The sequence below is a fragment of the Pantherophis guttatus genome, chromosome 6 (assembly GCF_059756535.1).
Source record: "Pantherophis guttatus breed Tessera chromosome 6, ASM5975653v1, whole genome shotgun sequence".
Taxonomy (NCBI): domain Eukaryota; kingdom Metazoa; phylum Chordata; class Lepidosauria; order Squamata; family Colubridae; genus Pantherophis; species Pantherophis guttatus.
In genome coordinates, this window is record NC_142068.1 from 42,465,816 (window position 1) to 42,493,805 (window position 27,990).

The 27,990-nt window shown below is 37.8% G+C and overlaps 1 protein-coding gene and 1 pseudogene across 1 annotated transcript in view; one reads left to right on the plus strand and one right to left on the minus strand.

Annotated features, from left to right (window-relative positions):
• The first annotated feature begins 3,883 nt into the window (after positions 1-3,883).
• Positions 3,884-27,990, plus strand: part of EFHD1 (EF-hand domain family member D1) — a 39,504-nt gene continuing 15,397 nt past the window's right edge. Inside the window, exon 1 of the mRNA XM_034439724.3 lies at positions 3,884-7,270. Within this exon, the coding sequence (XP_034295615.1) occupies positions 6,939-7,270 (332 nt within the window). The 5' untranslated portion in view covers positions 3,884-6,938. The remainder of the gene's footprint in view (positions 7,271-27,990) is intronic.
• On the minus strand, positions 7,304-27,793 carry LOC148113096 (uncharacterized; annotated as a pseudogene).

The following is a 27,990-nucleotide window of genomic DNA, read 5'->3' on the forward strand; positions in this document are numbered from 1 at the left end:
GTGTTACAGAATGCAAAGGAAAGAGGACAGGGATTTGAAATTGTATTTTGCAACTTGTTGTCTGGAGGAAAGAATGGTTGTTGCTGAAAACAAGAGTCATTTAAAATTAGAAGGTAACTTGACATTTGGATGGCATGGATATTTATAGTGTAAAATAATGCTTAAATTAATGTAGCTTTTAAAAATAATTTTATTAGATATGTCATATTGAGAATATGGAATAAATATAAACCCAGATTGTGCCTGAAAATACTTCTGTGGATCTCAGCTCAAGAAACATTTCACAGAAGAGAAAAATAGCCAAGGACAATGACTGACATACTAGGAACTATTGGAAAACCATCAAGGGGTATTAAATAAAGAGAGCAACTAGTAGGAAAAGGCCATAACTGTCAATGGTTTCCCCATTTACACTTATCAAAAATATTCAAAATGGAAAAAAAGACGTATGGTATGGAACAAAGTAAGATAGAATTTGAAGTACAATTCTGCACTGATGACAAACATGTAATTGCTGAAATGTACTAAGTTTTGTTAAATTTTGAAACAGGAAGAATAGGTTAAAGAATATAGGATAAAGTGGGCTAAGAATTTTGGTTATAATCTACAGATGGATCAATATGTGGCTAAACGGGTTGACATTTACATTATGTTATGATCTTAATGTTTATAAAATGATATACTGTTGGTAACGGACATGAGAGAAATTATCTAGAATGTATAAAAGCACTTCAAATGTATGTTGGAAATGTGAACATGAAGGGATGTTCATGTTCAAGAACATGTAAAAAAGCTAAAAGTTGTGTGTTCAAATATATACATTGATAACAGAGGATTTTAAATATTAATGTTCAATGGAAGCAAGAACTTTTCCTTTTAGGGTTGTTGGATACATATAAGATTATTTCAATATATGACTACTTGTATTGCAGCAAGATTATTATATGAACAAAAATGGAATGATTTTGCATTATTGTACTCACTATGGAGGGATGTTTGGTGAAATTGATAAATCTTGCTGAGATAAATAAACTGATTTTGACTTCTTGGATTAAAGGAAAGACAATGTTACATTTATTGAAGATTAGAAACTCTATGGGCTTTTTGTGTAAAAATGAAAAAAAAAGCTTCTGATTTATGGTTTTGATGATTAGACAGGATAGATTATGGAAAGATGCAACTTTAGAGAGAGCGATTGAAATATAACTGTACATGTGAAAGTGATCTTGGAATAATAGTTGATAGTAAACTAAGGCAAAAGGCAAATTCAGTTTTAGGAAGTATTTAATATAGTTTCTAAATAGTTTAAGTAATAATCTACACAATTTTTTCTTAGAAATCAAAATTATTTGCCAGATATTGACAATATTTGCAAAAATGTGAAACAATATCATTCTAATTTTTTGTTTAAAATGTTGAAGAAACATTGTTCTACATTATTTTATGTTAGTCAGGCCTTTTAATGTGCATTGTTTCCAATTCTGCGTACCATACTTTTAGTAGGATTCAAACCAAGAATAATAATTTTAGAATTGTCTGAGAGAGGATATGCTGATCTGTTCCCACTGCTACTTTAGAATTTAGAATCAAAACTGATGATTAAGGATGAAATATTGATAATTTGCTCAATGTCAAATAGTGCAAATTGTTCCTAACTATGTCATTTGTATATGGATAATGGTGGAATGCAATTTATTATTAAATATCTGGGCCATACTGACTATAATATTTTGGATTAGAATGAGTGTGGTCTTCAACTCAACCATGATATGACTATATAGTACTTTAATTATTAGCAGTTGGGGAGAGATGTATTACCTCAAACATGTAAATATATCCTGGAAAAATGTGGCACTAAATACACAGGAAATAAAAACATAAATGTATGAATTATCAAAAACAACAGTAAGTTGTAGTCAAGGACTCTTGCTCTGTTGTACCCTAGAAGAAAAGAAGTAATATATCTGAGCTCACAATGTTTTGGATAATTTGAATATTATACTATACGATGATTGGAATATATATTATCTATTGTTTGCAGTAGGTCTGTAGAAAAAGATCTCAAGTCCATTCTGTGATTATATTTTAGTCTGAAGAATTCCCTGTAGAATGCAGATGATCACTTACCCCACTCTAAAGAGGAATCAATGATTCCATTATTCTAGTCACACACTGCAAGAAATACACACCTTTTGATGCAGCAATTACCATAGTGCTTATGAAAAGGAGTGCTATAGGCAAAGTACAACATTACATCAATCTTCAGGCTGTTGCCAGTGCAAGAGTGCCAGTTTTGACTTAGTGACATTCATATTTACAGAATCCTCATATTTTTCTATAAGACCTTGACTACTGAATTTTCCATTTCTTTGTCAATTGATATATAAAAACATTATCATTTTTATCATTATTTCTCTTAACTTTTTTTAACATAACAATTAAGTTGGAGGATGGTTAGGAGAATTAAAGTCTCATTATTTACACACATACATATCCACACACAATCCCTGTGCTCAAGAAACAGAAACATGTTCTCCAATAATTTGGCAAAGTTATTAATATTTGGCTCGTTGGCAAAACAACACAAGGGCTGACTAGCTGACTTTAGCTTCAGCTGGAGATAGAATCACATCCTGTTACCATTATATGATGATTCATTAACCACTATTGGATGCAAGTGTGAACTGAATAGCTAAAAATCGAACAATTTCCTTCTCAATTCTCCATTTTTTAATTGAATGAAACTATCCTTATATATGCTATGATATTCGATAGTTATTACCACATTTCATTCTATATTGCTATTATCACCCATCCCTAAAAGAGTAAGTGCAAGAAATATGCTATCAAATAGTTTGAAACCAACAATTAAATAAACACAAGGAATAAAAAGATGATCCAAAGGTAAATAAAATCACATCTTTTGACATAAAGGCTGTGCTTTCTTAATCATGCTAGAAGCAGGGAACGTTGTTATTCAGTGCCGAGGCTATACATGACCAAAGATTTTTTAAAATTTTTCTTCACATATTCCAGATAAGCCTTGTGTGCATGTGCTCACCCAGTTTAGAACTAACTCTTCAAAACTATATTTCAGGCAATGACTATGTCTGTTCATTTCTTATACTTCTCTGACCCTTCTGCTTATGCCCTTATAGATACATAAAGTCTTAACAAAGACTTTAAGGGCTCATTTAACAAAACTCTTTTATTATATGGAGTAAGCAAAGAAAAAGGGTTAAAGTATGCTTCTTCGGAATTTCCATTCCTTTGGAATTTTTCTCCGTCTGGACTTCCTCAAGATCAACATTATTTATGACGAACACCAGTGCTCTGGGGCTAGAAAAGAAAACTAGTACAATTACTAGGAAGGGAAACCTGAATCTGAATACTTCGTTGGTATTTTTTGCTGAGTGGGCTTTTCTGATACTCAGCTTTTATTTTCAGGAATTCTGGTTATTTTAACAAAAATATCATCTCAGGCAGTATTGTGAACAAGCTTGCCATTACTGTTTGAAGCAGGCATTTAACAGGATAAATTGGATAAAGGTGTTACTTTCTACCAGTTCTGACTAGCTAGCTAATTTTTTTTAAGGAAAAAATATACTTCAGAAAATTTAGTGGTTTATCAGATTGATTTCTTGTGCCAAAGATACCAGTAGAATAAAAGCATAAACAAGATTATGGTTACTGTACTTTCATATAGAAAAGAAAATCTCTGCTGACTTCTTCTGGAAGACAGTAAGTCAACGCATAATGTTAATAATGTTAAATTTGTGACTTCATTCTAGATTATTTTAGATCTCAGGAAAAATGTGAGAGATGTGCCTCTGTAAATTTAAGGAAGTTCCCTCCTGGGATAGACAAATTGCAAGCTCTTGCCTTGAAAAATGTAATAGGAGCCATTTAGGCTAAGGCCAGTTTTCTGTTTAGTGCAAAAATTCACAATAAAACAGCTCCCTAGATGTTTTAGAAAACATAACACTTTTTTTTTTATATCTGAAGTACGTTATTTTTTTCAACAGCTATAGTATGTTATCTATAACAAGATTGTTTTCATTTCTCTTCTGACAGTTATAACCTTATTCTAGACCCCATTGATAATCATTGTTCTCTTAACTTCTAGTCACAATAATCTCCACATGAAAAGATACATTGGAAAAATTAAAGAAAACCTATCCTCTGACATTTTTTACTTATCCTGTGTGCTATTAAAAGAAAGGATGGTGAAACATTTTATTGAGGAATTTAATAAAAATCTAAGGATTTTAGAAAAATCTAAGTAACATGCCATTTGGGGAGTTTTAACTTCAAGATCAAATTGTTTGATACCAATATCGCATGAAACAATTTAATTAATAACAATTTAAAACTGCAGAGATTTTACACTCAAGCACACATATTCTTGAATGGTAATCATTCTGGATTAATATGTAAAAGCATGAATTACAAAAAGATCATTCTTAAAATAACACTTTCCTGCTTGTTCAACATTTGTTCTAGTTAGATTTTTATTTTCCCATGTAGTGATATGGATCAGAATTTCGATGGTAATTTTTTAGCTAAAAATAATCTTCACAATAAAGGGTATGACTTACTTTACACTGTTATTAGAACGTGTATGAATGTACATGTATATATATGCAAGTATATGCAATTTCCTTTCTTCCCATAATCTCTGCACATGCCTGCAAAAGCAGAAGTAGGGACTAGAATATTCTGCTGTACAAATTCTGTATGTAGTGTTAGCTCCTATCCTAATTATTCTCAATAATTTTCATTTTCCATAGTAGGCTAAAAGGACAAGCATCTTTAAACGTCTATAAAAATAGTAGTTCTCACTGTTGTATCACTTTCTTTTTTTCTGCATCATTTGGGATTACGAAGCCTAATTTTAAAAGGATTAAAAGGGAAACAACCTTCTCTTCCTTATTAGTAGCACATTGTTTTCTATTATGTCCTGCACTTGTAAAATAGATTACGAAAAATGTTACATGCAGAATAAGGGAAGACATCATATAAAATAGAGCAAGCATTAAAGCACAAATAGGACACGATTGGTTCTTCTTATATGTGGCAAATAGCTCAAAAGGAATAAAGACAACTACATTTGGAACACTCTTATGCATGTTATTGCAATGGGCCTTAGTTTGAAGTTTCCATTTAATAGTAATATTGCTTCATGAGACATAAACAAGTTCAGTGAAATTTAAATTCCAAGATAGTGTGCATCAAATTGCTACCTTAATATCCTACTCCTAAGATTAACAAAAAGTAAAATGTTAATGGTTTCTATGCATGTTTATTAATTTTTATGCCAGTGCTCTGCACATCTTGTAGAGGGGAAAGTGCCAGATAGCTTAAAAATAACAGTGAGCCACAAAGGAATAGCTGTTGTGCTAATCAACTATTTGATATTTTCTGATGGCAGCAGTGGGTTCATTTTTTTCAAGATGCCAGTGAGCACTCAAGACTGTTTGATAGGCTAATGTGTTGTGCCTGCTTTCCACTGATTTACATGACCGTCCAAAAACATCTATGACCATGAATTCCATAATATACATACAGTATTTACCTGGTGATAATTTCCAGTGAATTCATTGTGAGTCTATTTAACTTTATTGCCAGGTAAATGCATATGTCAGAAGCCAATCTTATCTATATATCTAAACATACACAATTCACTAAAGATGTCATATACAGAATATTAGAACAAAAAATAGAGCCATACTTCAGCTTGAATTGACAAATTGGCAATGATATATCTGGTTAGTTTCTGACATAACACTTTAAACAGGAGTGAATATAGTGTATAGTGAGGTTATAGCTGTAGGCTCTTTGGGCTGTAGACCAAAAATGATGATATAACAGGAGCATTTATTTTCTATGAAGAAAAAATCCATCATTATCCTGAATGGCTGATGTTGAGGCCAACAGGCATTTTGGCACCAGGTTTCCTATTCCATTTGACTTAAAATGTACTGGCATGTTGCAAAATGAAATGCGAACCTGGCATAACATTTATTTCCAAGTATGTTTCAGAGTCCCATAAGATTTCCAAAGGAATAAAAAACTGGGTAACTGCAAGCCAGTGCTTTGTTTGGAAGTGTTCCCAGATACACTGAAAAAGGAAAGTGTAAACATGAGGAAGAGGGACTGCTCTACTACTAGTTGCAAAGCATTTTAGGGAATCAGTGCTCTGCAAGTGTTCTTGTCAGCCATTTTGTGAACAGGCAAACCGTCCAACTATTATTTGGAGAGCACCAGAACATGTTCCCAAAATTTCACCCCAGCTCCAAGAGATATGGTACTCCTGTTTTAACATATACTGTTTACAATATAATCTTAAATCTATCCAAGGCAGATTTGTTATATACTTTTCCTCTCTTCCATCAAATCTGAAAAGGCATTTCTGACATCTGACAGCCTCTAATAGAAGACAGGAGAGGGAAAGGGAAAACCAAATGCACATTAGAGTGTAGCTTTAATCACTGTATACGTTATATATTTTCATTATTAAGATCCAGGCCAATCCACTTTTTGCTCGGAGGTGCAATACAGCGGTTCCTCAGCTATCATAAAAGTGCAACAACAGGTGTTTGTTACAGCCAGAGAGAAATAAAGGATCAACACCAGATTCGGTGACAGGTGCAGCGGAAAAAAATAATAATGGAGGAAACTGACTGTAGAGTTTGAGCTTCCGCGACAGGGACAACCTCAGAGACTTTACTGCGATGGCGCGCCAATCCCCGGCGCCTCCTTAAATCTCAGCCCGGCCTCTCGCCGCTTCCCCGCCCCCGGCCCTCCTTCCCCGCCAATTCGCCAAAGTCCTAGAATAAAGTTTGCTGTTAGCGGGGCGGGTAAGCTTTTAGCAAAGAAAGGAAGCGAGCCCAGCGGCGACGGTGGTGGTTGTAGGGCACGCTTGTTCTTTCTCGACCATGGCCTCGTCCGAACTGGCCCAAAAACTGCAGAGACGACTGCTTCGAGATGGCAGTACCTCGGAGGCGCCTCCTGCAGAAGAGGATGACAGCCTCGCCCTTGAGCCGGCCGGCTCCGAAATGAGCCCCGAGGACCCGGGCGACGACCCGGCCGAGGACCTCAGCGCGCTGAATGCCGCCGCTGACCCGGAGCTGAGCGCCAAGCTGACTCGCAGGCAGGACATCAACGCGGGCGCGACACAGCCCCGCCTCGCCCAGGTCTTCAATCCCTACACGGAGTTTAAAGAGTTCACTCGCCGGCAGATCAAGGATATGGAGCGCTTATTTAAACTGTAAGCATCGTCTACTTAGCCCGCACTATCCCTTTACAGTTCCTCTTTGTAATTCTCGATCTTGGCGATCTTGAAACTCTTGAGTAGTTTTCTGTAGTATTTATTTCCAAATCCTTCACGGGATTCGAGCCTCCACCTGTGTTTAAAACAAACCACCCGTGCAGCTCGGTTCCAACGTGGTTTCTTAGTATCGATGAAGCCTGCGGAATCGTTGAAATTTAAAGTTTCCAACCTTTTATGCGGAAGTTCAAGATTTCTGATATGACTCAGTCATGAGGTAGTAGAGAAAGGACTTGGAAAAAGTTGCTTATAACTGTACCTGCACTGACTGAGGTCAATGTTTAATGAGAGTATGATTGACTCCAGAACACCAGAGTGCATAATACCTATATGCTAGATAAGTGCTTCCCAGATAAAGTTTTGTTAATTGTAGTAGTAAGGTTTACTTTTGAGTAAACTTTTACAGAACTGTCCTGTGTATCACATTTTCCTCAACTGCTCTGATAAATAGAAAGGTAATGAGGAAAGTCATAATAAAGCTGGCTAGATTCAATGGAATTTAAATTAGCATGCACAGGATTGCAGACTAAAATTTAGAGCAAATTCTGCAGTAGCACTTTTCAAAATGTTGGTGTGCTGTTTGCTTTTGTACTTCTGTGTTTATCATTTTAAAAAGATAAACTTCACCAATCTTTTCCCTCATGTGTATTAGTTAATCTTCAAATTTCCAGTTCCTTCTTTTGCTGTTCTTGCAAAATGGAAACCTGTAGTGTTTCTTTGTGCCAATTCTCAAAGAAGAAGTGTATTGAAGTGGGAAAAAAAACCATTCATTTGCTAAATTAAAAAGATCCTCATACCACAGAACTGGAAGGGTCAAGTTAAGTCTCCCTATTGTTAGTCTTGGTATCTTATCTCTGTGGTCAGGATTGGAGCAGCAGTTTATATTTGGCCATAAAAATCACACTGCAACAAAAAACGTGACCTTCCCCACCCCTGCAAAGTCAACCATGGTTATATTTAGCTTGTGCTTTTAAGTAATAAAAGATGTACTATTTGTCACTTGTTCCAATTATGTTACTAAAAGAGGAATTGAAAAAGACTTTGGCCTGATTTGCTGTACATTTTTGATTGCTATTCCAACTTATTAACTATCTAGTCATATAGCTGCTATTAATAAAGCAAGTCCTAGTGTTCAATATATGTTTAATGGGATAATAAACTAAATTAATAGTATAGTCTGTGCTCAATTGAATTTAATGGGATTGGCTTCTGAATCCTGGGCCTTTTCATCCTTGCTCCTAACTAACACAGTCATGCCTTGATGACATCTTTTTTTTAATGACATCCCTGGGATGTCTTCATCCCATCCCCACCCCATGAGTGAGACAAATTTAAATCATTATGAGCATCTAGTGGAAGCTGCAAGATGTTTGAAATCTGTTTTACTTTGCCACCCACTATGTCAGAGATAGAATCACATGACCAGTAGTAAGTGGGGTTAGAGAGGTGTTTACTGCCTGTTTCAAGCTATTTTTTCCTTCCATTTCCCAATCTACTTCTCTGCTGTCAATCTGCTGGACATGATGATGCATAGAATATAAGGAAAAATAACTTCTTGCCAGGGCTTATAATGGTGTCAGGGTGAAGTGGCATACACAGGCTGAAATAGCATAATATACAGAAATGTTGATATGCTTCTCTCTCATTGCTTCCTGATGAGGAAACTGTAAGTTGCTATTGGTCAACTGTATAAAGAAAGGAAAGAGAAATTTTAAGTGCCTGTGACTTAACTATTTTCATGATTGTTTCTAAAAACTTTATTCAGAATGGGATATAGGTGGAGAGGCACAGGAAGAAGACAGACCCTCCCCATTCCTCTTGCAGCACTATGATTGGTGGATATTTTTCCTATAGCCTGGTGATAGGCAGAAGAGAGAAAACAGCAAACTTGGAGGAATGAACCTGTCATTTTGCTGATCATGAATGCACAAAATTAGGATAGCAACTCAGAACAGAGGTAGTAATAGCAGGATATGGATCAGCAATGAGGGTGGCAAATTTCAGGTTTTGAAACTGAGTAATTCTTTTGCTGACTCAAATATAGTTGGCTAGATTTTAGTAGCAAGAAAAGGATTTATGATATCTTGATTGTCATACTGGAATTGGGAAAGCCCTGGTTCAGATACCTATTTAGTCACTGAGTTACTTTGGGCCGCTCCCTGACTGAGCATTCACATTGTGGTATGCCATTGGCTTGTTGAATAAATGATTTACAGATCATACAGTAGTGACTGAATTCAGATTATATACTAAACTGTTATTAGTTACTAAGCTAAACCTGAACATAGCAGTTTTACATGTTAAATTAAACTATTATGTGTCCTGGTTACTGGTGGTTTATCATGACATGTTTACCATGATGTGTTAACCCAGTCACATTTATTTATTTATTTACCAAAAATTTATATGCCACCCTTCTCCCCAAGGACTCAGGGCGGCGAACACAAGTTAAAAACATACAATAATAAAAAATAAGGTGATTAAAACCCAGATTAAAAACCACAACAATCAGAATAATAATGATCACTATCACTTAGCCTGTGTAGGCGAGAGATAGTACAGTATTTATTTATTTGACTTATATGGCCATCCAATTCATAAGTGTGTGACCGTTTTTGAAATTTTATGTTAACATTATCAAAATTTGCTTAATGCAGTTGCAGGAACAATGATTCCCAGAAGAGAAAAATGAAACAATTTATGAGGTTGAAGAATCAATGGCTTTACAACATGTGGTATGACAGCTGCAATAATACAGAGATTCCTCTCTGACATGTATCTTACAGGAGATGTTTCTGCTGAGTTAGAAGTTAAATTCACACCTTTGAGATAGACATCTAGACTCATAAAGCACATTCCTTGCTTAAGGAAGGAAAATTGTGCAATCTGTGCTACTCATGGAAAAAAAAATCTTGTCTGCTCAGCTCTCCTAGAGAAACTGAAACTGATGTTTTTTTCCCCTACCTTCCCCTTCCAATCCTTCAGCAGCCAATACAATTCTTTGTAGTGGTTAAAAATGCTTTCATATGTAGCCATGCTAACTGAAGTTTCTGATTGAGAATATGATATCAACAAGATTCAAGTTATCCTCAATTTACAACAGTTCGTTTAGTGACTGTTCAAAGTTACAATGGCACTAAAAATGTGACTTATGACCATTTTTCACCGTTACACCTTTGCAGCATCCCCATGATCATGTGATCAAAATTCAGATGCTTGGCAACTGGTTCATATTTATGACTGTTGCTGTGTCTCAAGGCCATGTGTTTACTTTTTGCAACCTTCTCACAAGCGAAGTCAGGCGGGAAGCTAGGTTAATTTAACAACTGGGTTACTAACTTATCAACTGCAGTGATTCACTTAATAATTGTGGCAAGAAAAGTCATAAAATGGGACAAAACTCACTTAACAAATGTCTCACTTAACAACATAGGTTTTGGGCTCAATTGGGGTTGTAAATTGAGGACTACCTGTATTTGTAGCTGTAGACCACAAATGGGCTGTGGACAAGTGCTCAACGATGTTTTTGTTTTTTTCTTTCTAGTGTACACTGTTTTGTGAAAGTCACCTTAAAAGGCCTTGGTTTCAGTGCCTTTATTTCACTCAGATATGTAAATAGATGCTAATATGTAAATAGTGAATAGATAATAAGATAGCATACTTTACATCAAATTCTCAGAAACGAAACTCAAAAACAAAACCTACCTGGATTTTCTGGAATGCATTTAGTAGATAATGTAACAGAATCTTTAAAAAGTGCAAAATCCATTCTCCAAGTCAGCTTATACTCTGTGCAATTCAGGTGGAGTGTTTAGTCTTCTGAATTAAATACATCTTTTTTGTAATGATCCTGCTCTGCTTTCATCTTTCCAGTCTGTTAAACATTCGTGTTATTTACTTACCTGTGATAAGAAAATTTCACTCTTGGTTGACCAAGAAGAGAAGTTTATATGAAAAGAAAAAAGTCTGTTATTTTTTCTTTCCAATTATTGAATGGATATGTTTATGCATATGTTTCTTAAAACATATTTAAAAGTAAAATAAAACAATAAAATCACTACAGGTAGTCATCAAAGTTACAATAGCTTTGGAAAAGTTTTTTTTATAGCCTCTAAAGCACTTCCAGCTATTGTAAAATGTTGTGCCATGTATCCACGATCCCATGATTATAGTTTGGGTTTTTTGGCAAACTGTTTGCACTTATGACCAGTTGCCAAGCCCCTCTATGATCGGGTGATCGCTATTTGCAATCTTTTTATAGAATCATAGGGCTGGAAGGGACCTTGGAGGTCTTCTAGTCCAACCCTCTGCCCAAGGCAGGAATTTTTATACCATCCCCGATAAATGGATGTCGTATCTTTTCTTGAAAACCTTGAAAAGCATCACAACTCCTGGAGGCAAGCTTTTCCATTGATTAATCATTCTTACTGCTAGGAAATTCTTTCTTATTTCCTGGTTGAATTTCCCTCTGACAAGTTTCCATCCATTGCTTCTTATCCTGCTCGCTGGTGCTATGGAGAATAAATCAACACCCTCTTCCTGTGACAGCCCTTCAAATATTGTAAGACTGATATAATTCTTCTCGGAGCCTTTTCTTCATTAGGCTAAACATACCTAGTTCCCTTAGCAGTTCATTGTATGATTTAGCCTCCAGATCCCTTATCATTTTTGCTGTTCTACTCTGCACTCTTTCTAGGGTGTGAGCATCGTTTTAGAATTGTGGTAACCAAAACTAGATGCAATATTCCAAGTGTGGTCTCACCAGTGCAGAACTATTACTTATCATGATCTTGATGCTATTTCTCTGTTGATGCAACCTAGAACTAGCTTTTTTGGCAGCTGCAGCATGCTTCTGACCAGTGGTGAAATCCTCCAAGGTTTGTCACTGATTCGCTGCATGCGCAATGTGCGCCAAATGTGCTGTGCATGCACATGTGCAATGCACACCAAATGCAAGGTGTGCACGCATGCACAGTGCACTCCAATTGCATGCTGCGCACATGCGCAGTGCGCACAAAACACATGCTTCGTGCAGAAAAAGGCTTAAGAAAGTAAGTAGAACAGCGGGGGGAGAACAACTGTGCCGCACGATTTAGATTCGCTAGAAAGCAGGATTTCCTACTTTCTAGCAAATATAAATCGCATGGCACAGCTAATCGTCAGAAATGCTGGTTCCGACAAACCGGTAGCATATTTTTACTAATGGTTCACCCGAACTGGTTGGTTTTATTATACTGGTTCACCCAAATCAGTGCAAACCAGTAGCATTTCACCCCTGCATCTTGTTGGATAGGGCCTAATGTTCAGGTCTGTCAAGATCCTTCTGAAACTTGAGTTCATCTTCCAAACCATTGGCAATTCCCCCCAGTTTGGTGTTGTCTGTAAATTTAATGAGTTCCCCTTCTATCCCTTCATCTAGATCATTGTGAAGATGTTGAAGAGCCAGGCCCAAGACAGACCCTTGAGATATCCTACTGCATGCTTCTCTCCGTGTAGATATAGCTCAATTGAGAACGACATGCTGAGTGCAGTTGGTCAGCCAACTGTGAATCCGTCTGGTAGTAGCACTGTCTATCCCACATTGTTCTACCTTACTGAGACGTAGGCTGTAGTTTATTTTGTCAAAAGCCTTACTGAAGTCCAAGTATACTATATTCATAGCATTTCCCTGATCCATTAATTTAGTCACTTTGTCAAATATGGGAATAAAGTTGTCTGACATGCTCTAATTTTAACAAACCCATGCTGGCTTCCTGTATTCTCCTTGTTTATTTCTAGATGCCCACAAATCTACTGTTTGATTTTCTTTTCCAGGATTTTCCCAGGTATTCATGTCAAGCTGATTGGCCTGTCATTTCCTGGATCCACTTCTTTGCTCTTTTTAAATATTGGAACCACATAGTTCTTTTCCAGTTCCACCGTGCTCCAGAAGCTCTGAAAGATTTCATTCAGTGGTTCCGAGATCACATCTGCCACCTCCTTCAGTATCCTGGGATATAAACTTTTTGGTTCTGGAGATTTGAATTCATTCAAAGCAGATAGATGTTCTCTTATTAATTTCTTATCAATCTTTTTTGCTGGTTTCCCCAGAAAGTCAGTGGGGAAGCCAGCAAGGAAAGTTGCAAGCTGCTGCCAACTGCCAAAAAGACTCCTTCGTCTCCGGGGGGAGGGGGGGAGGGGGGGCTGGCGGGCTGGCTGAAAGCTGCCTGCTGAGTAGGCTCAACCCTCTACTGGACTGTAGAAACAGGGCTTGGATCTGTAACCTAGCTGAGGTGTTATCTTCTGCATACAGAAGAGCACTGGGAATGCCATTGTTTTGAAGGCTAGAAAGATTTTTAGGTTTCAGAACAATGGCTTTCACTAGCTTTCTAGCCTTGTAGCAGTAGATAGTGCAATGACTCCAAATATTTAGAGATGGGGATCTGCTGTGGGCTAAATCTATCCTTTCTGGATTAATTGGCTGTATCAGTTAATTTACGGGTAGCTTTAGAATTTGCATAACATTCACTCCATGCCCCAGGGGATAAGTTTGATTTTAGCAACAGGTTTTCAGCTTCTTGCCTTTCTGATACCAATCTTGTTCCTTTTGGGTCAACATGATTTTTGTTTGTGTCTGGATCTTACAGCAGAGGAACACAGCCTAATGTCTTAGGACCATATTTAACATCCAAAGCCTTGAATGACAGTAATTTAAGAAGTTATTAAATTTTAAATTATAAATATAAATAAATAGGCACTAGAATAGGGCAGTGTTAATTTCTTTTGATGTAAAAATTTGGTATTTTCCCTACTTTATTTTCAAGAAAAGTAAGGAAAACTTATTGTGCAGACAGCTGCTTATGCAACTTTCATTATTTGATCTTAATTAAATGTATATAACCTTTGCTCATAGTCACCCTTAAAATGAGGACTTTTTAGAAAGGAAAACATACAGTTACTAATTAAACTTAATCATGGCCTAGAGACAAGCTGGGGAGAGAGGATAGATAATTCCAAGAGGGAAAATGCTAATAAGTCTCTTCCAGGTGAAATAACATGGCAAAACAAAGCAATTATTATTTAGCATGGGAATTCCACAAGAGTTTTAGTCAGTTTGAGTAAAAAACTTCATAAATGCACATGACTAAAATTTTAGCCAAACCATGGCTTAAACTTTCACCAACTACTTCAGTATTTTATATCTTTTCAGTGTACAGTACTTTATACTTTAAAATGATAACCCAACACTTTTTAGAATGATAATGTACACAGTTGTTTACGTGATCAAAATATTGCTGTATAAAGCCTAGCATCTTCGCTTGTAAGGGTAATTCTTCATGACAACCTAAGCTGCTTGTCTCCCTGCTGCTCCTAGCTGTTCCTAAGCTGCCTTTAAAAAATTCCATCTGGATTGTACTGGTTTTGTAATGGGGCTAAGTTGATGTTCAGACAGGACAGCAGCCACAGTAGGCCCTGGCTGGTAGTTCTCTTGCTTCTTGTCCTACCAATTCATATAGGAAAGTCAACCCTTTCTAGATGTTTTCTGTGTGAATGGGTCTCTTAAAGTCTGCCTTTTCTTTTCAGCAGTTGTTCCCTCCTTCGTGATCTCTTTGCCTTTCCCTTTGCTTTCCCAGTTATTTGTGCACCTGTATGCCTTCATACTCTCTTCTCATGTTTTCTTCTTTGAAACTAACACAGACCTTTTCTTTCTCCACTCTGTATTGTTCAATCATTGCTTTGATGGTACAATGATTGAGAAAAAGAGAACATTTTAATTAATTTATTTATTTATTTATTTATTTATTTATTTATTTATTTCGTCAAGCATATAATAGGTAACAGATATAAGTATAAACATAATTATGAATACATGAAATGGATACATATAAAAGGAAACATTAGGACAGGGATGGTAGGCACGCTGGTGTGCTTATGCACGCCCTTTAGACCTCTTAGGAATGGGGTGAGGTCAACAGTAGAGAGTCTAAAGTTAAAGTTTTGGGGGTTAGGGGAAGAAACCACAGAGTCAGATAGTGCATTCCAGGCATTAATGACTCTGTTACTGAAGTCGTATTTTCTGCAATCAAGTTTAGCGTGGTTTGTGTAGCAGTGAAATACTGATAGTTCAAGTGCATAAAAGAAAAGATCTAGAATTGTTGGAATTTTACAGCTTTATTCCAAAATTCCTAAGCCACAAGTTAAAGGTGATTTGTGTTCATTTAAAAAACAGACAGTACAGTGGGTAGAAACCAAAAAGGTGCCTTCTTGGCAGATGTTAAGGGTAGAGTGGAGGTATGCTGGGGGAAGAGTTAGAGAAAACATAATGGCCATGACACTTTATTGGGCTCCATGGTTTTTACAGAACTTCACTGAATTAACTGGAAGAATTAAAAAGGAAGCTGCTGAGTAACAGGGAACATAGCAGTCCAAGATGAAATGGCCATATAGGGCAGAAAGCAACTGCTGCAAGAGAGGGGACATGCCAGGCACTATTCCTGATCACAGTGGGAGATTTTGCTAAATTGGAATAAAGCACAATAGATTAATAGTACAAAAGGACTTAAGATGACAAAAGTAATTTTGAAGCAGAGCAACAGTTCAGTGGAGAGGTGAATTTGTGATAGGTTTGGAGTGGGCGAAAGGCAACATCCATTTTTGCGTTCAAGAAATGGTGATAGGTGAGATCTGGACCAACCTGACCAGCTTAGAAAAAATTACTGATAACAGAGGACTGTAATTGGAGCACTTTAGTCCCTGGGACTACTCATCAAGATTATTTTCAGCCCTGAATGTCTAATAACAATAAATTTTAAACATTTACTTTAAAAAAACTGTATTGTTGATTGTTGGCCATGCCAGCAAGTTTCAGAACCAAACTGTACACTGTGTGTAATATTCCTTTGCTGTCTGAAAATCGGAAACATTACAAAATTCAGATCATGATTTCTGTTCATTCTACAATTAAACCATGATGGTGCTTGATATTGAAATAGTCAAGGGCATTGCCACTTTGAACAAGGCTACATACCTGAGTCTCTGTCTTTTTAAAGTGTTCATGGGACAGTTTAGTTTAAAAAGAATGTAAACAGTAGAATAAGAAACTGAAGATTGCTACAGTGGCAACTTTACAGTGAGTCTTCTTTACTTTTTGGTTTATGGAAGGCCTTCTAATATAATTCGGGAGAGGGGGTGGTATAAAAATTTAATAAATAAATAAATAAATAATTCACAAAATTTTGTATCGATTAGGCTCTTCAGTCACAGCATGGTGATTTCTCTATTTAGTCATATTATCTTAACTGGCAAAATGCTGAGTTTGCTTATTTTTTTAAACATTAGTAGCTCTTAGGAAGGAAAATGGGCTTTTTTGTCTGTAATATTCCTAATACAGATCTGTTGTCATTTATGCATGCTACTTCTAGTGCGTTTACATGTCCTGGTATATTTTTCTTCTTTTTCTGCTGGAATACTTTCATAACATTTATATTTAAAACTTTCATTTTCTGTTCTCAGAACATAGGTTCTGTGGACAAAGTTTTTAAATTATTTTGAATAACAAAAGTGGTACTTAAGGCAGACTGAAGAACATATTTTTTAAAATAGATATATTTAAGAATATTTAAGAAATAAGAACATAATAAATAACAACTTGGTTGTGTGTGATACACAGGAAAAGAGTTTGAATGACCAATAGTTCTTTCATTTTTTAGTGGCATATTAGGTTGCATGTAATCATAGCAGGTCCATGACTATGAACTTAGGAATGCCTCACTCATACAGAAATTATGAATGAAGATAACATTTTAATCTTTAAATAAGAGCTAAGCATTGAATGGCTGTAATCTATTTGCTTTATATCTTTTTAAAAATATTTTGATATGCTTATTTTTAAAAAAATAGTGTTGAGACAAGGGATAAATATGTACAGGTAGTCCTCGACCTACAATGGTTCATTTAATGACTGTTCAAAGTTACAACAGCATTGGAAAAAGTGACTTATGACTGTTTTTTACACTTATGACCATTGCAGCATCCCCATGGTCATGTGATCAAAATTCAGATTTTTTTTTATTTATTTTTTTTTTAATTTGATTTATATGCCGCCCTTCTCCGAAGACTCAGGGCGGCTTACAATGTGCTCAGCAATAGCCTTCATCCTTTTGTATATTTATACAAAGTCAGCTTATTGCCCCCACAAACTGGGTCCTCATTTCACCTACCTTAGAAAGGATGGAAGGCTGAGTCAACCTTGAGCCTTGGCGAGATTCGAACCCTGCAGTAATTGCAGGCAGCTGGTCTTAAGCAGCTTAATAACAGGGTGCCTTAAACCCTAGTACTACCAAGGCTCTTTTATGATGCTTTGCAACTGACTCATATTTATGACCGTTGCAATGTCCCGGGATCATGTGATCACTTTTTGCGACCTTCTGACAAGCAAAGTCAATGGGGAAGCCAAATGCACTTAACAACTGTGTTACTAACAACTGCAGTGATTCACTTAACAACTGTGACTAGAAATGTCATAAAATGGGGCAAAATTCACTTAACAGATGTTTCGCTTAGCAACAAGATCAATTGTGATTGTAAGTTGAGGACTACCTGAATATGAGGAAATTTGCTCAGTCTAATACCACTAGAAAAAGCATGCATCATGCAAATAGTTTCGTATTTATTTCTCCAAATGCTTGTATGGGGAAACTTTATTTTTCATTTTGCAGACCGGTTCCTCATGTGCCATCTTAGAACTGGGAATATGAATGCATAATCCTGGTGAAATTCAGATAACATGGATTGGTCATGAGGGTGACTAATAAGTAATTACTAATACTATTACAGTAACAGTTCTCAGTATGAACAATCTGATTAGCTGGAGGCCTTTTGCCAAAGAAAATTAGCCTCTTCTTTAATGGAAATAAAAACAAAGGAGCAAAAAGAAATTACTGCTCATTTGAAAGGAACACTAGGATTTCCTTGCCAAAGACAAGTGAAATAAATACTGTCTTTGGGATCTGATACAAAATTCTAGCACTGGGCGCAGCATTTCCAGCAGTCAGTAAGACCTGCTTTCTGGGATCAGCAGTTTCCCTTGTGTATGATACACAGTCAACAAACACACCCACTTTAGGAATAGGGAGTGAGTTAGATGGAACTTTGATACGGATTTTGTTTTCTATGCAGTTGTTTTACTGCATAGTTTTGGGAGTGGAGCCATACTTCATCTTTTTATTTTCTTTTTGGCTATGATCCAAACTCTTGTGCTGTAGCTTGTCTCTCTCCTTTGTCTTTGTGCTCTTTGATTCAGCTAGTCTCTGTGGTATGAAGTTCTTTCTTGGTTAATCTAGTAAGAAACATGAAAAAAAATCCTCAATCAAAAAGGGAACTGGATTTTCTATTACAGTAATCTTCTTTATTCACAGCTATCAACAGTCTGGCAAATGTACTAATAAAAAAGCAATATATTTTTACAAAGATGCTTCTGCTATTTAATTGAGTTGTTAATTATTGTAGTGGTGTACCTTGCAATTCTTTCAGTCAGAATCTGTATTAAGAGAGAGAGAGAATTAATGTATGAGAAAAAGAAATATATATAAACACACCCTTATATTATTACCACCTCCTAACCTTTTTGTTTTGATGAAACATTCTCTTGAATTATATATAGAATGTATTCAATCCACAGACCCAAAATCTAAATACAAGTAGTCCTTGACTTACAACAGTTCATTTAGTGACCGTTTGAAGTTACAACGGCACTAAAAAAGGTGATTTATGACCATTTTTCACACTTGTGACCATTGCAGCATCCCGATAATCATGTGATTTATATTCGAATGCTTGATAACTGACTCACATTTATTTGTGGTTGCAGTGTCATGGGTGATTTAATCATCTTTTGCAACCTTCTGACAAGCAAAGTCAATGGGGAAATCAGATTCACTTAACAACCATGTTACTAGTTTAACAACTGCAGTGGTTCGCTTAACAAACATGACAAGAAAAGTCGTAAAATGGGGCAAAACTAAACAAATTCCTCACTTAGCAACATAAATTGTGGGCTGGATTTTAGTGTAAATCAAGGACTACCTGTAGTTTCAGCTCTACTTCAGGGCAGGAAAAAAATAATAATATAACATTGTAATCCTATCCATTATCTCAAATGACCCGTTTTAAAAAAAAGTATTTTAACTGAAAATTCAAGCACATACTGAACTTCTGCACTGATACCACCACTCTACCCTCATGCAGGAATTTCAGATTACTGTATATATTGCAATTCTTTAAATACAGATGGTCCTCAACTGACAATCACAATTGGACCAGAATTTCTGCTGCTAACCAAGATTGTTAAGTCTCACCCAATTTTATGACCTTTTTTTGCCGTGGTTGTTAAGTGAGTCACTGGAGATGTTAAATGAATCGTTCAGTTGTTAAGCAAATCTGACTTCCCCCACTGACTTTGCTTGTTGGAAACCATCTGGAAAGGTCACAAGTGGAGATCACATGACCCTGATGCAACTGGTGTAAATATATGCTGGTTGCCAAGTGAGTGAGTTTTGATCATGTGACCCTAGGGATGCTGTTCAAGCAGTCGCAAAACAAATGGTCATAAGTTGAGGACCATCGGTATTGTCCAATGAAAAATTCTGGAGAACTTGAAAGCTTACTCTAAAACCTTTTGGTTTGCCATAATAAGTATGTCTTTTTTTTTATTTTAATATTTTCTCTTCATAATCCATAGGCCTACCTTGGCTTCTTGCAATTCTTTTCATCTTAGTTGCTCCTATTCTAATTAGACTTTAACATTTGCTTTGCATAAAATAAGCTTCCCTTAAAGTTGCACATATGCAACTTTAAGGGAAGCTTATGCACATATTCACCTAGGCACATATTCACCTATTTATCATTTACTTAAAACTATCTGCCCAAATCTTGTTCTCTCCAGCAACTCAGTGTATTTCCAATTAGCTCATGTTATTTCTAGATTGGGCGAAAATTTTCTGGTTTTTATTTTCCTCATCATGGATTTGGAAGGAAGCAAATTAGGCCATATCTGCTCAGGGCAGATATCCAAAGCAAAGAATTAACCTCCGCTGAACTTCCAGTGAAGGAGAATTAAACCCATGATTTTCTAACATATATCAGCTTCTGCCTTCTAACCTAAATCCTTTATTGTGTATCTGATCCAGGTCTTCTGTGAGACATCTGCCATGTATTTGAACAGTGCTATGATAGTCCAGTTTGGTGTAGTGGTTAAAATGCTGGGCTAGAAACCAGGAGACTGAATTTAGGCTTGCCTTATCTATGAAAGCTAAATGCATGATTTTCAGCTACCGGTAGTTACTCTTTCTTCAGCCCAATCTACCTCACAGAATGTGGGGCAAAAAGACATTCCTTTTCATAAAAAAAATTATTGTTTGGCAATGTTAATTGTTTTTTTAACTATCTTTGATCATTTTGGAGCAATCTTTTTACTAAGGTAAGCTATTAAAAATGTGTGTCTTCTTTGTAATTGTTACCAATAACAGCAAAATAGCAAAAAGTTTTCCAGACTAGAACCATCTCCCTAACCTCTTTCTTTCTAGTATTCGGGCTTCTCACTTCTTAGCAGGCAGCAGTTAGAAATGGGTTTGTTATATCATATTGACTTTCATTGAATTCTACTCTGTAAAGCTCACCATATATAGCGAGCAGTGAGATGGGTAGCATATCAATTTAATAAATAATGAATAAAATATACACAAATTACTAACACTATCTTTTTGTTGTATGTGGCATATCATTTTTATGTAATTCTTGAAATATGTGGCAATATAAAGTATGCTAATAATACAGTTCCTGGGGCACTCCATAGTTTAATAAGGAGATCTAGATATGAAGTACCACAAATAATGCCGTAACCTATTTGTTGGAAAATGAAGAATAAATATTACTGTATAGAGATACAAGCCCAACTTTGAACTTGAACCACATAATGAGAATTGCAAAATACCAGTATTTTTCTCTCTCACTGCCTTGACTGAAAATTGTCCAATGGCAGCTCTCAAGATGCCTCATACCCTATTAGGGAAGGATAGACAGGATAATACATCTTGAGCCTGCTGAGGTATGTTTACAAGACATTTTATCAACACAATTTATTGTGTTTGCTCTGATGTAGATCCCACTTTTACAGAAACAAGTTGGATAACTAAGACAACATTTTGTGGGGTTATCTTTGTACTTTCAGAGAATATAGATAGGATTCTCGAAAATTAGTTCTGCTATCTGTGGGACGTATCTATGCCTGCACAGATAGCAGAAGTCAGGAAGCTGGGTGAATCATATACCTTTGGATTAGAGGTAGTAAATGCTCATTTGAAAGGGGATGGATGGGCTGGTAATATACCACTTTCAAATAGGTCATCTCTTGATTCAACCAGACTAAATAGCTTCCAATCAGTATTCACCCTTCTTGGAAAAATTTGTGGAGGTGATGTTAAGACTACAATACAAAGAATCTTAGCGCAAATTATGTAGATGAAGCAAATTGTGTAGATCGATTTCATATCCAGGGTTTCATATCCAGGAATGGGACTGAAATTCTATAGGTCATCTTGAAAAATTTGAATAGGAAAATATAGCCCTCCTACTCCTATTGGATCTCTCAATGGCATTCAAGGCCATTGACATGATAACCATTTGAAGATTATCTCCCAGGGTTTGGAATGGAAGTACTGTTTTACAATGTCATGTTCTTAAGTGAGCAGACTCAAGTCAGTGGTAATGGACAAAAAAATCAACTGAATGCCTGGATGGTCTGTTTACGGTTCTACCGGGCTTGGTTGTTTGCTTCTGTGTTGTTTAACTTCTATATGAAACTCCTTCACAAATGACTTACTCCTTCAAATCTCTTGTTTTTGATTATTTATGTCATTCTGTCAGGATTTCATTAATCCTTCATATATCCTGAGAGTAAACATAATTACTGCCTTTTGTTTCAATTAAACCAATTAAATACAGTATAAACTTCCTTTTTAATAACACATTTCTTTTAACAGTTATATTTTCCTAAGAAAAGAAATAAAAGTCACTTTGGTATATTGGTTAAGGCACCAAGCTAGAAATAGGAGACTATGATTTCTAGTCCTGCCTTGACACGAAGCCAGCTGGATAACTTTGGGCCAGTTGCTCTCTCAGCTTTGGGAAGCAGGCAAAGGCAAACCTCCTAAAATCTTGTACAAGTCTGCTGGGACTTGTACAGGAGGTCACCAGGAGTCAAAAACTGATTCCAAGGAACCAAGAAAAAAAAAGAGGAAAAGGATTTGATGAAACAAGTCTGTCTACTCGCTTGTCTCTTTTTACCATTCTTAGAAACTGTGTGTATATACTGAAACAAGAGCGACGATTTTTAGTGGAACTGCTGAGGGTTGTTAGCAATAAATTATAATTTTGTTTTTATATTTTATTAGACTCAGTTCTTCCTCCACAGTAATTCAGTTGTTCTACTCTTCTCCCCACCCCACCCCAAATTTTGACTTTTTGTTAAGATTCTCAGAGGGCAAATAGACTTTTCAGTATTATCAGTTAGGCTCCTTGGCATTTTTTAACTTGGTATGGGTCATCTATAATGGGTTTCTTGGATTGTGATCAACATTAAGGAAGAGTTAACGTGCACCACTCTTTCAAGTTTATTTGATTGCAATTTATTTCATCTATGGAATTCTTTACTGAAACTCAAAGAGGCATGATCTTTTATATGGGCTCTGTCATACAAGAAATACAGCTGCCTGTACTAAGGATAATGAATGGTAGTTTGTTGTTTCAGATATTTTCATAGGCAATTTATGGTAAGAGAAGGAAATATAATAAATTACAAAATTTCCATTTATTTATTTGACATATCCTGTTTTATGTGTATTAAAGGTTTAGTATGAAAAGAAGTGTAAAATTACTAATCCAAGTAAAAATACTTTAGATTAAAAAGTAAAAGAAAATGGGTGGCTGAATGCTGCTACTGAGGTATGATGAAATCCTCACCCTTTACTTAGGTTATCATTGAGCTGTTTCTTGCCTCGAAAAACAAGTTTGTCTTCCTTGCTTCACAAGCTCACTGGCTAGATTTGTACTTTTTAAAATAGTCTCAGAAAAAAAAGTGCTCCTTTAATTTGTGTTTGTATGCTGCTGAGCTGTTCCATCTACGGCTTGCTCATGCTGAATTGAAAACAGATTGAATATTCTGTAGCCACTTTGCTTTTTGTGGCAGTGTAACTTTGGAAAGCTATGCTTTGAAGGAAAGATCTGGCACAGCATACTGAACACCTATTGTAATACTATGATAGAGCAATGCTTTGCCATCTCAACCCACTTCTGGCAAGACTCGGTTTCTCACAATCCTTGCTTTGTGTTGTTTCTGTGCTGGAATGATGGATATGAGAGACTGCTCGCTAGCTGTGGATGCTGAGTCAATTAACCCTTCCGGAGCTATGGCTGTTCTCACAAAACTGCCTTACAGTTCGTGCAGCTCCCATTAAAACCTCTTTTTCAGAGTGGCAGGATGCCAGACTTTGCTTTTGTAGTTTTTGTTTGTGAAATTTTGATTTGGGCAGTGACCCAGTAGGCGGAGAGAGAATGAGAACAAAATTTCCTGGGATTGTAATGCCTACTTCTGTGCTACAGCCTTTCTTTGAATATAGGAAATACCTTACTGCAATTCTTCTATCATTGCAAGTGCATCATTGTTATAAGAAAAAAAAAGTATCCTATTTTTCTGTGTGTTCTGCAAATGTTTAAGGTTTCTTGTGTGTTACTTTTACAGAATTTGGGATGATTGACATTCTTATCTTTTAGCTGAGATTCATATCTGCTAACTATCTTTTTGGCATAATATAGCCTATTATCTTGTCCACGTTTTTGTTTTTGGACTGAATGTAAAATGTAACAATAAACTGTAATAGTTACCTATATTCAGAGAAGGGGTGGGTAATTCATTTTCCTGAGATTGTTGTGGAGGAGTCAACCAATAGGGCTGCTGAGGCCACTGCCCTGGTCTGGACAGGGACAGCCAAAAGGGCTGATATGGTCCATGGGGAGATGAATGCCCAGGTCTACTTCAGATTCTAAACCTAATCACCTAAACAATCATCAAAAGCTTTAGAAAAAGCTAATTTGGCAAGTTTTGATAAACAGTTACAATGCACAAATGGAGGTATAAAATATAATATACGGAGGGAGTGCATTGCACCAACTGGCTGGCTGTTTGCGTCCTTTGGAGTTGTTCCTCCCCAGGTGGAACTGAGATATGATCTTTTTACAATCACCCATAGCTTATTTACTTCTCTTTAAACTACAGGTAATCTTCAATTTACGATTGTAATTGAGCCTAAAATTATGGTCATAATTTGTGCCAGTTGTTAAGCGAGTTACCACATGATCGCACCTGGTTTTACAATCTTTTTGCAGCAGTCATTAATTTGATTGTTAAATTAACACAGCAGTTGTTAAGTGAATCCATGTTCTGTGAAGGGCATTTTTTGCTCGAAACATCAAGTAAATGTCCATTTCTGGAAAAAAAAAAAAAATTGTAAATCATGTAATTTGACCACAGGATGCTGCAAATGGCCATAAATGCAGGCCAGGTGCTAAGTGCCCAAAATTTGATCACATGACCAGGGGGCGGCAGTTGTCAGAACTTCAAATCTCTGTTGTAAGTAGTCCTGGGGAAGCCTGTTGTAAATTAGAATTGTTGCTAGTGATTGATTGAAAGTCAGCAACTACCTGTATGGAAGTCAAAGACCACTTGAAGGTTACCATGGTCCAGAATGTGGCTATGCAGATAGTTATTGGTGTTTCCCAATTTACCGATGTAAGCTGCAATGACTACTTGTCCTTTTCTAGGAGCAGTTAAAGATTGTTCTTCACACGTAATGCCTTCAGGACTTAGGACATGGTTATCTTTGAAATCATTTGTTATTGTTTTTAGATCAGGTAAAGTTAATGAGATCCAGATCCCAGTGTAAACCATTATCATCCTGTGGAACAAGAAGACATGCCTACTTTGTAACTGTGCCTGTCTTGTGCGGTAGCATTTCCTCTGAAGTCCTTGCAGCCCTGACCCTGCTCTGAAGTGAATATTGTATTGTATTGAAGATAGATAGATAGATAGATAGATAGATAGATAGATGATAGATAGATAGATAGATAGATAGATAGATAGATAGATAGATAATTTTATTTCTATACCGCCCCTCTCCCGAAGGACTCGGGGCGATGCACAGCCAAGTAAATAACACAATACAAATCCCAATTAAATTTAAAAATTATTAAAATTATTACATTTATGGCCAAGTTTCGTTAAAAACCCAAAAATTTAAAACTCCAAATTTAAAACTACTTTACAAAGATAGCCCTGCCTGTCGGAAGAGCAGGGTCTTGAGGGCACAGCAAAAAACTTGGAGGTCAGAGATTGTGCATATTTCCGGGGGCAGTTCGTTCCAAAGGGCAGGAGCTCCCACAGAGAAGGCTCTCCCCCTGGGTGTCGCCAGCCAACATAGTTTAGCCGACGGCACCCTGAGGAGTCCCTCTCTGTGGGAGCGAACCAGTCGGTGGGAGGCTATCGGTGGCAGAAGGCGGTCTCGTGAGTACCCAGGTCCTAAGCCATGGAGTGCTTTAAAGATGGTAACCAACACCTTGAATCGCACCCGGAAGACCACTGGGAGCCAGTGCAGCTTGCGCAGGAGAGGTGTTACATGAGCGCAACAGGTTGCACCCATAATCACCCGCGCAGCTGCATTCTGGACCAGTTGGAGCCCCCGAGTGCTCTTCAAGGGGAGCCCCATGTAGAGAGCATTACAGTAGTCCAGCCGAGAGGTAACAAGGGCGTGAGTGACCATGCACAAGGCATCCCGATCCAGAAAGGGCCACAACTGGCGGATCAGGCAAACCTGATAGAAGGCCCCCTGGCCACGGCCATCATATGCTCTTCTAAAGACAGCCGTGTGTCCAGGAGGACACCCAGATTGCGAACCCTCTCTGTGGGGGTAAAGATTCACCCCCTATAGACTGCGATGGTGACAGCTGACTATACTGGGACGCCAGAAGCCACAGCCACTCGGTCTTGGAAGGGTTGAGTTTGAGCCTATTTCTCCCCATCCAGACCTGCACGGCCTCCAGGCAGTGGGACATCACGTCAAGGGCATCATTGGGGTGGTCTGGGGTGGAGATGTACAGCTGCGTATCATCAGCGTACTCATGTACCCTCACCCCCAAACCATGGATGATCTCGCACAGCGGCTTCACATAAATGTTGAACAGAAGGGGCGAGAGGACCGACCCTTGCGGCACCCCCCAAGCGAGGCACCTCGAAGTCGACCTCTGCCCTCCTGCCAACACAAACTGCGAGCGGTCGGAGAGGAAGGAGGAGAACCACCGCAAAATGGTGCCCCCTATTCCTAACCTCCTCAACTGCTGCAGCATGATATCATGGTCGATGGTATCAAAAGCCGCTGAGAGATTTAATAGGACCAGGACAGAGGAGCAACCCCTGTCCCAAGCCCTCCAGAGATCATCGACCAATGCGACCAATGCCGTTTTCATGCTGTACCCCTGCCTGAAGCCCGACTGGTACGGGTCTAGATAGACAGCTTCATCCAGGTACCAGGGGAGCTGTCGTGCCACCACACTCTCAACAACCTTCACCACAAAACGAAGGTTGGAGACCGGACGATAATTAGCTAATACAGCTAGGTCCAGGGAAGGCTTCTTGAGGAGAGGTCTCACCACCACCTCTTTCAAGGTGGCAGGAAAGGCACCCTCACTCAAAGAAGCATTTATAATCCCCTGGAGCCAGCCTCGTGTAACCTCCTGAGAGGCCAGTACCAACCAGGAGGGACACGGGTCCAGTAAACATGTGGCAGCACTAAGCCTACCCAGAATCCTGTCCACGTCCTCAGGAGCCACATGGTCAAACTCTTCCCAGATAATATTCTCAAGACCTACCCCCGTCTACCCCCCTGGACTCATCCAGTCGGAGTCCAAGCCTTCCCGAATCTGAGCGACTTTATCATGCAGGAATTGCGCAAAATCCTCGGCTCGACCCTGCAACAGATCTTCCCGCGCTCCCACCCGAAGGAGGGAGCAGGTCACCCTAAACAGCGGCTGGGCGATTCTCTGCAGATGCGATAAGAACGGAAAATAGTTGGATTTCGCTGCTTTTATCGCCACTAGGTAGGTCTTGATATAAGACCTCACCTGTGTTCGGTCAGAATCAGATTGACTAGTCCTCCAGACGCTCTCTAGGCGTCTTTTCTGACACGTCATCTCTCTCAGCTCCTCGGAGAACCAAGGAGCCAATTGAGATCGGCATCGGGTCAGAGGCCGCAAAGGCACGACACGATCCAAAGCTCCGGCGGCCGCCCTATCCCAGGCGGCCACCAGGTCTTCAGACGAGTCATGTGCCAGGGTCTCAGGAAATGGCCCAAGCTCCATCAGGAACCTGTCAGGGTCCATTAGGCGCCTGGGACGGAACCACCTAGTCGGTTCCGTCTCCCTGCGGCGGGGGGTAGCGGCTCGAAAGTCTAAGTGAAGGAGAGAATGATCTGTCCATGACAAGGGCTTGATGTCTAGATCCCCTATTCCTAGATCATTCAGCCACTGACCAGAGACGAAAATCAAGTCCAGAGTGTGTCCCCCCGTGTGAGTATATA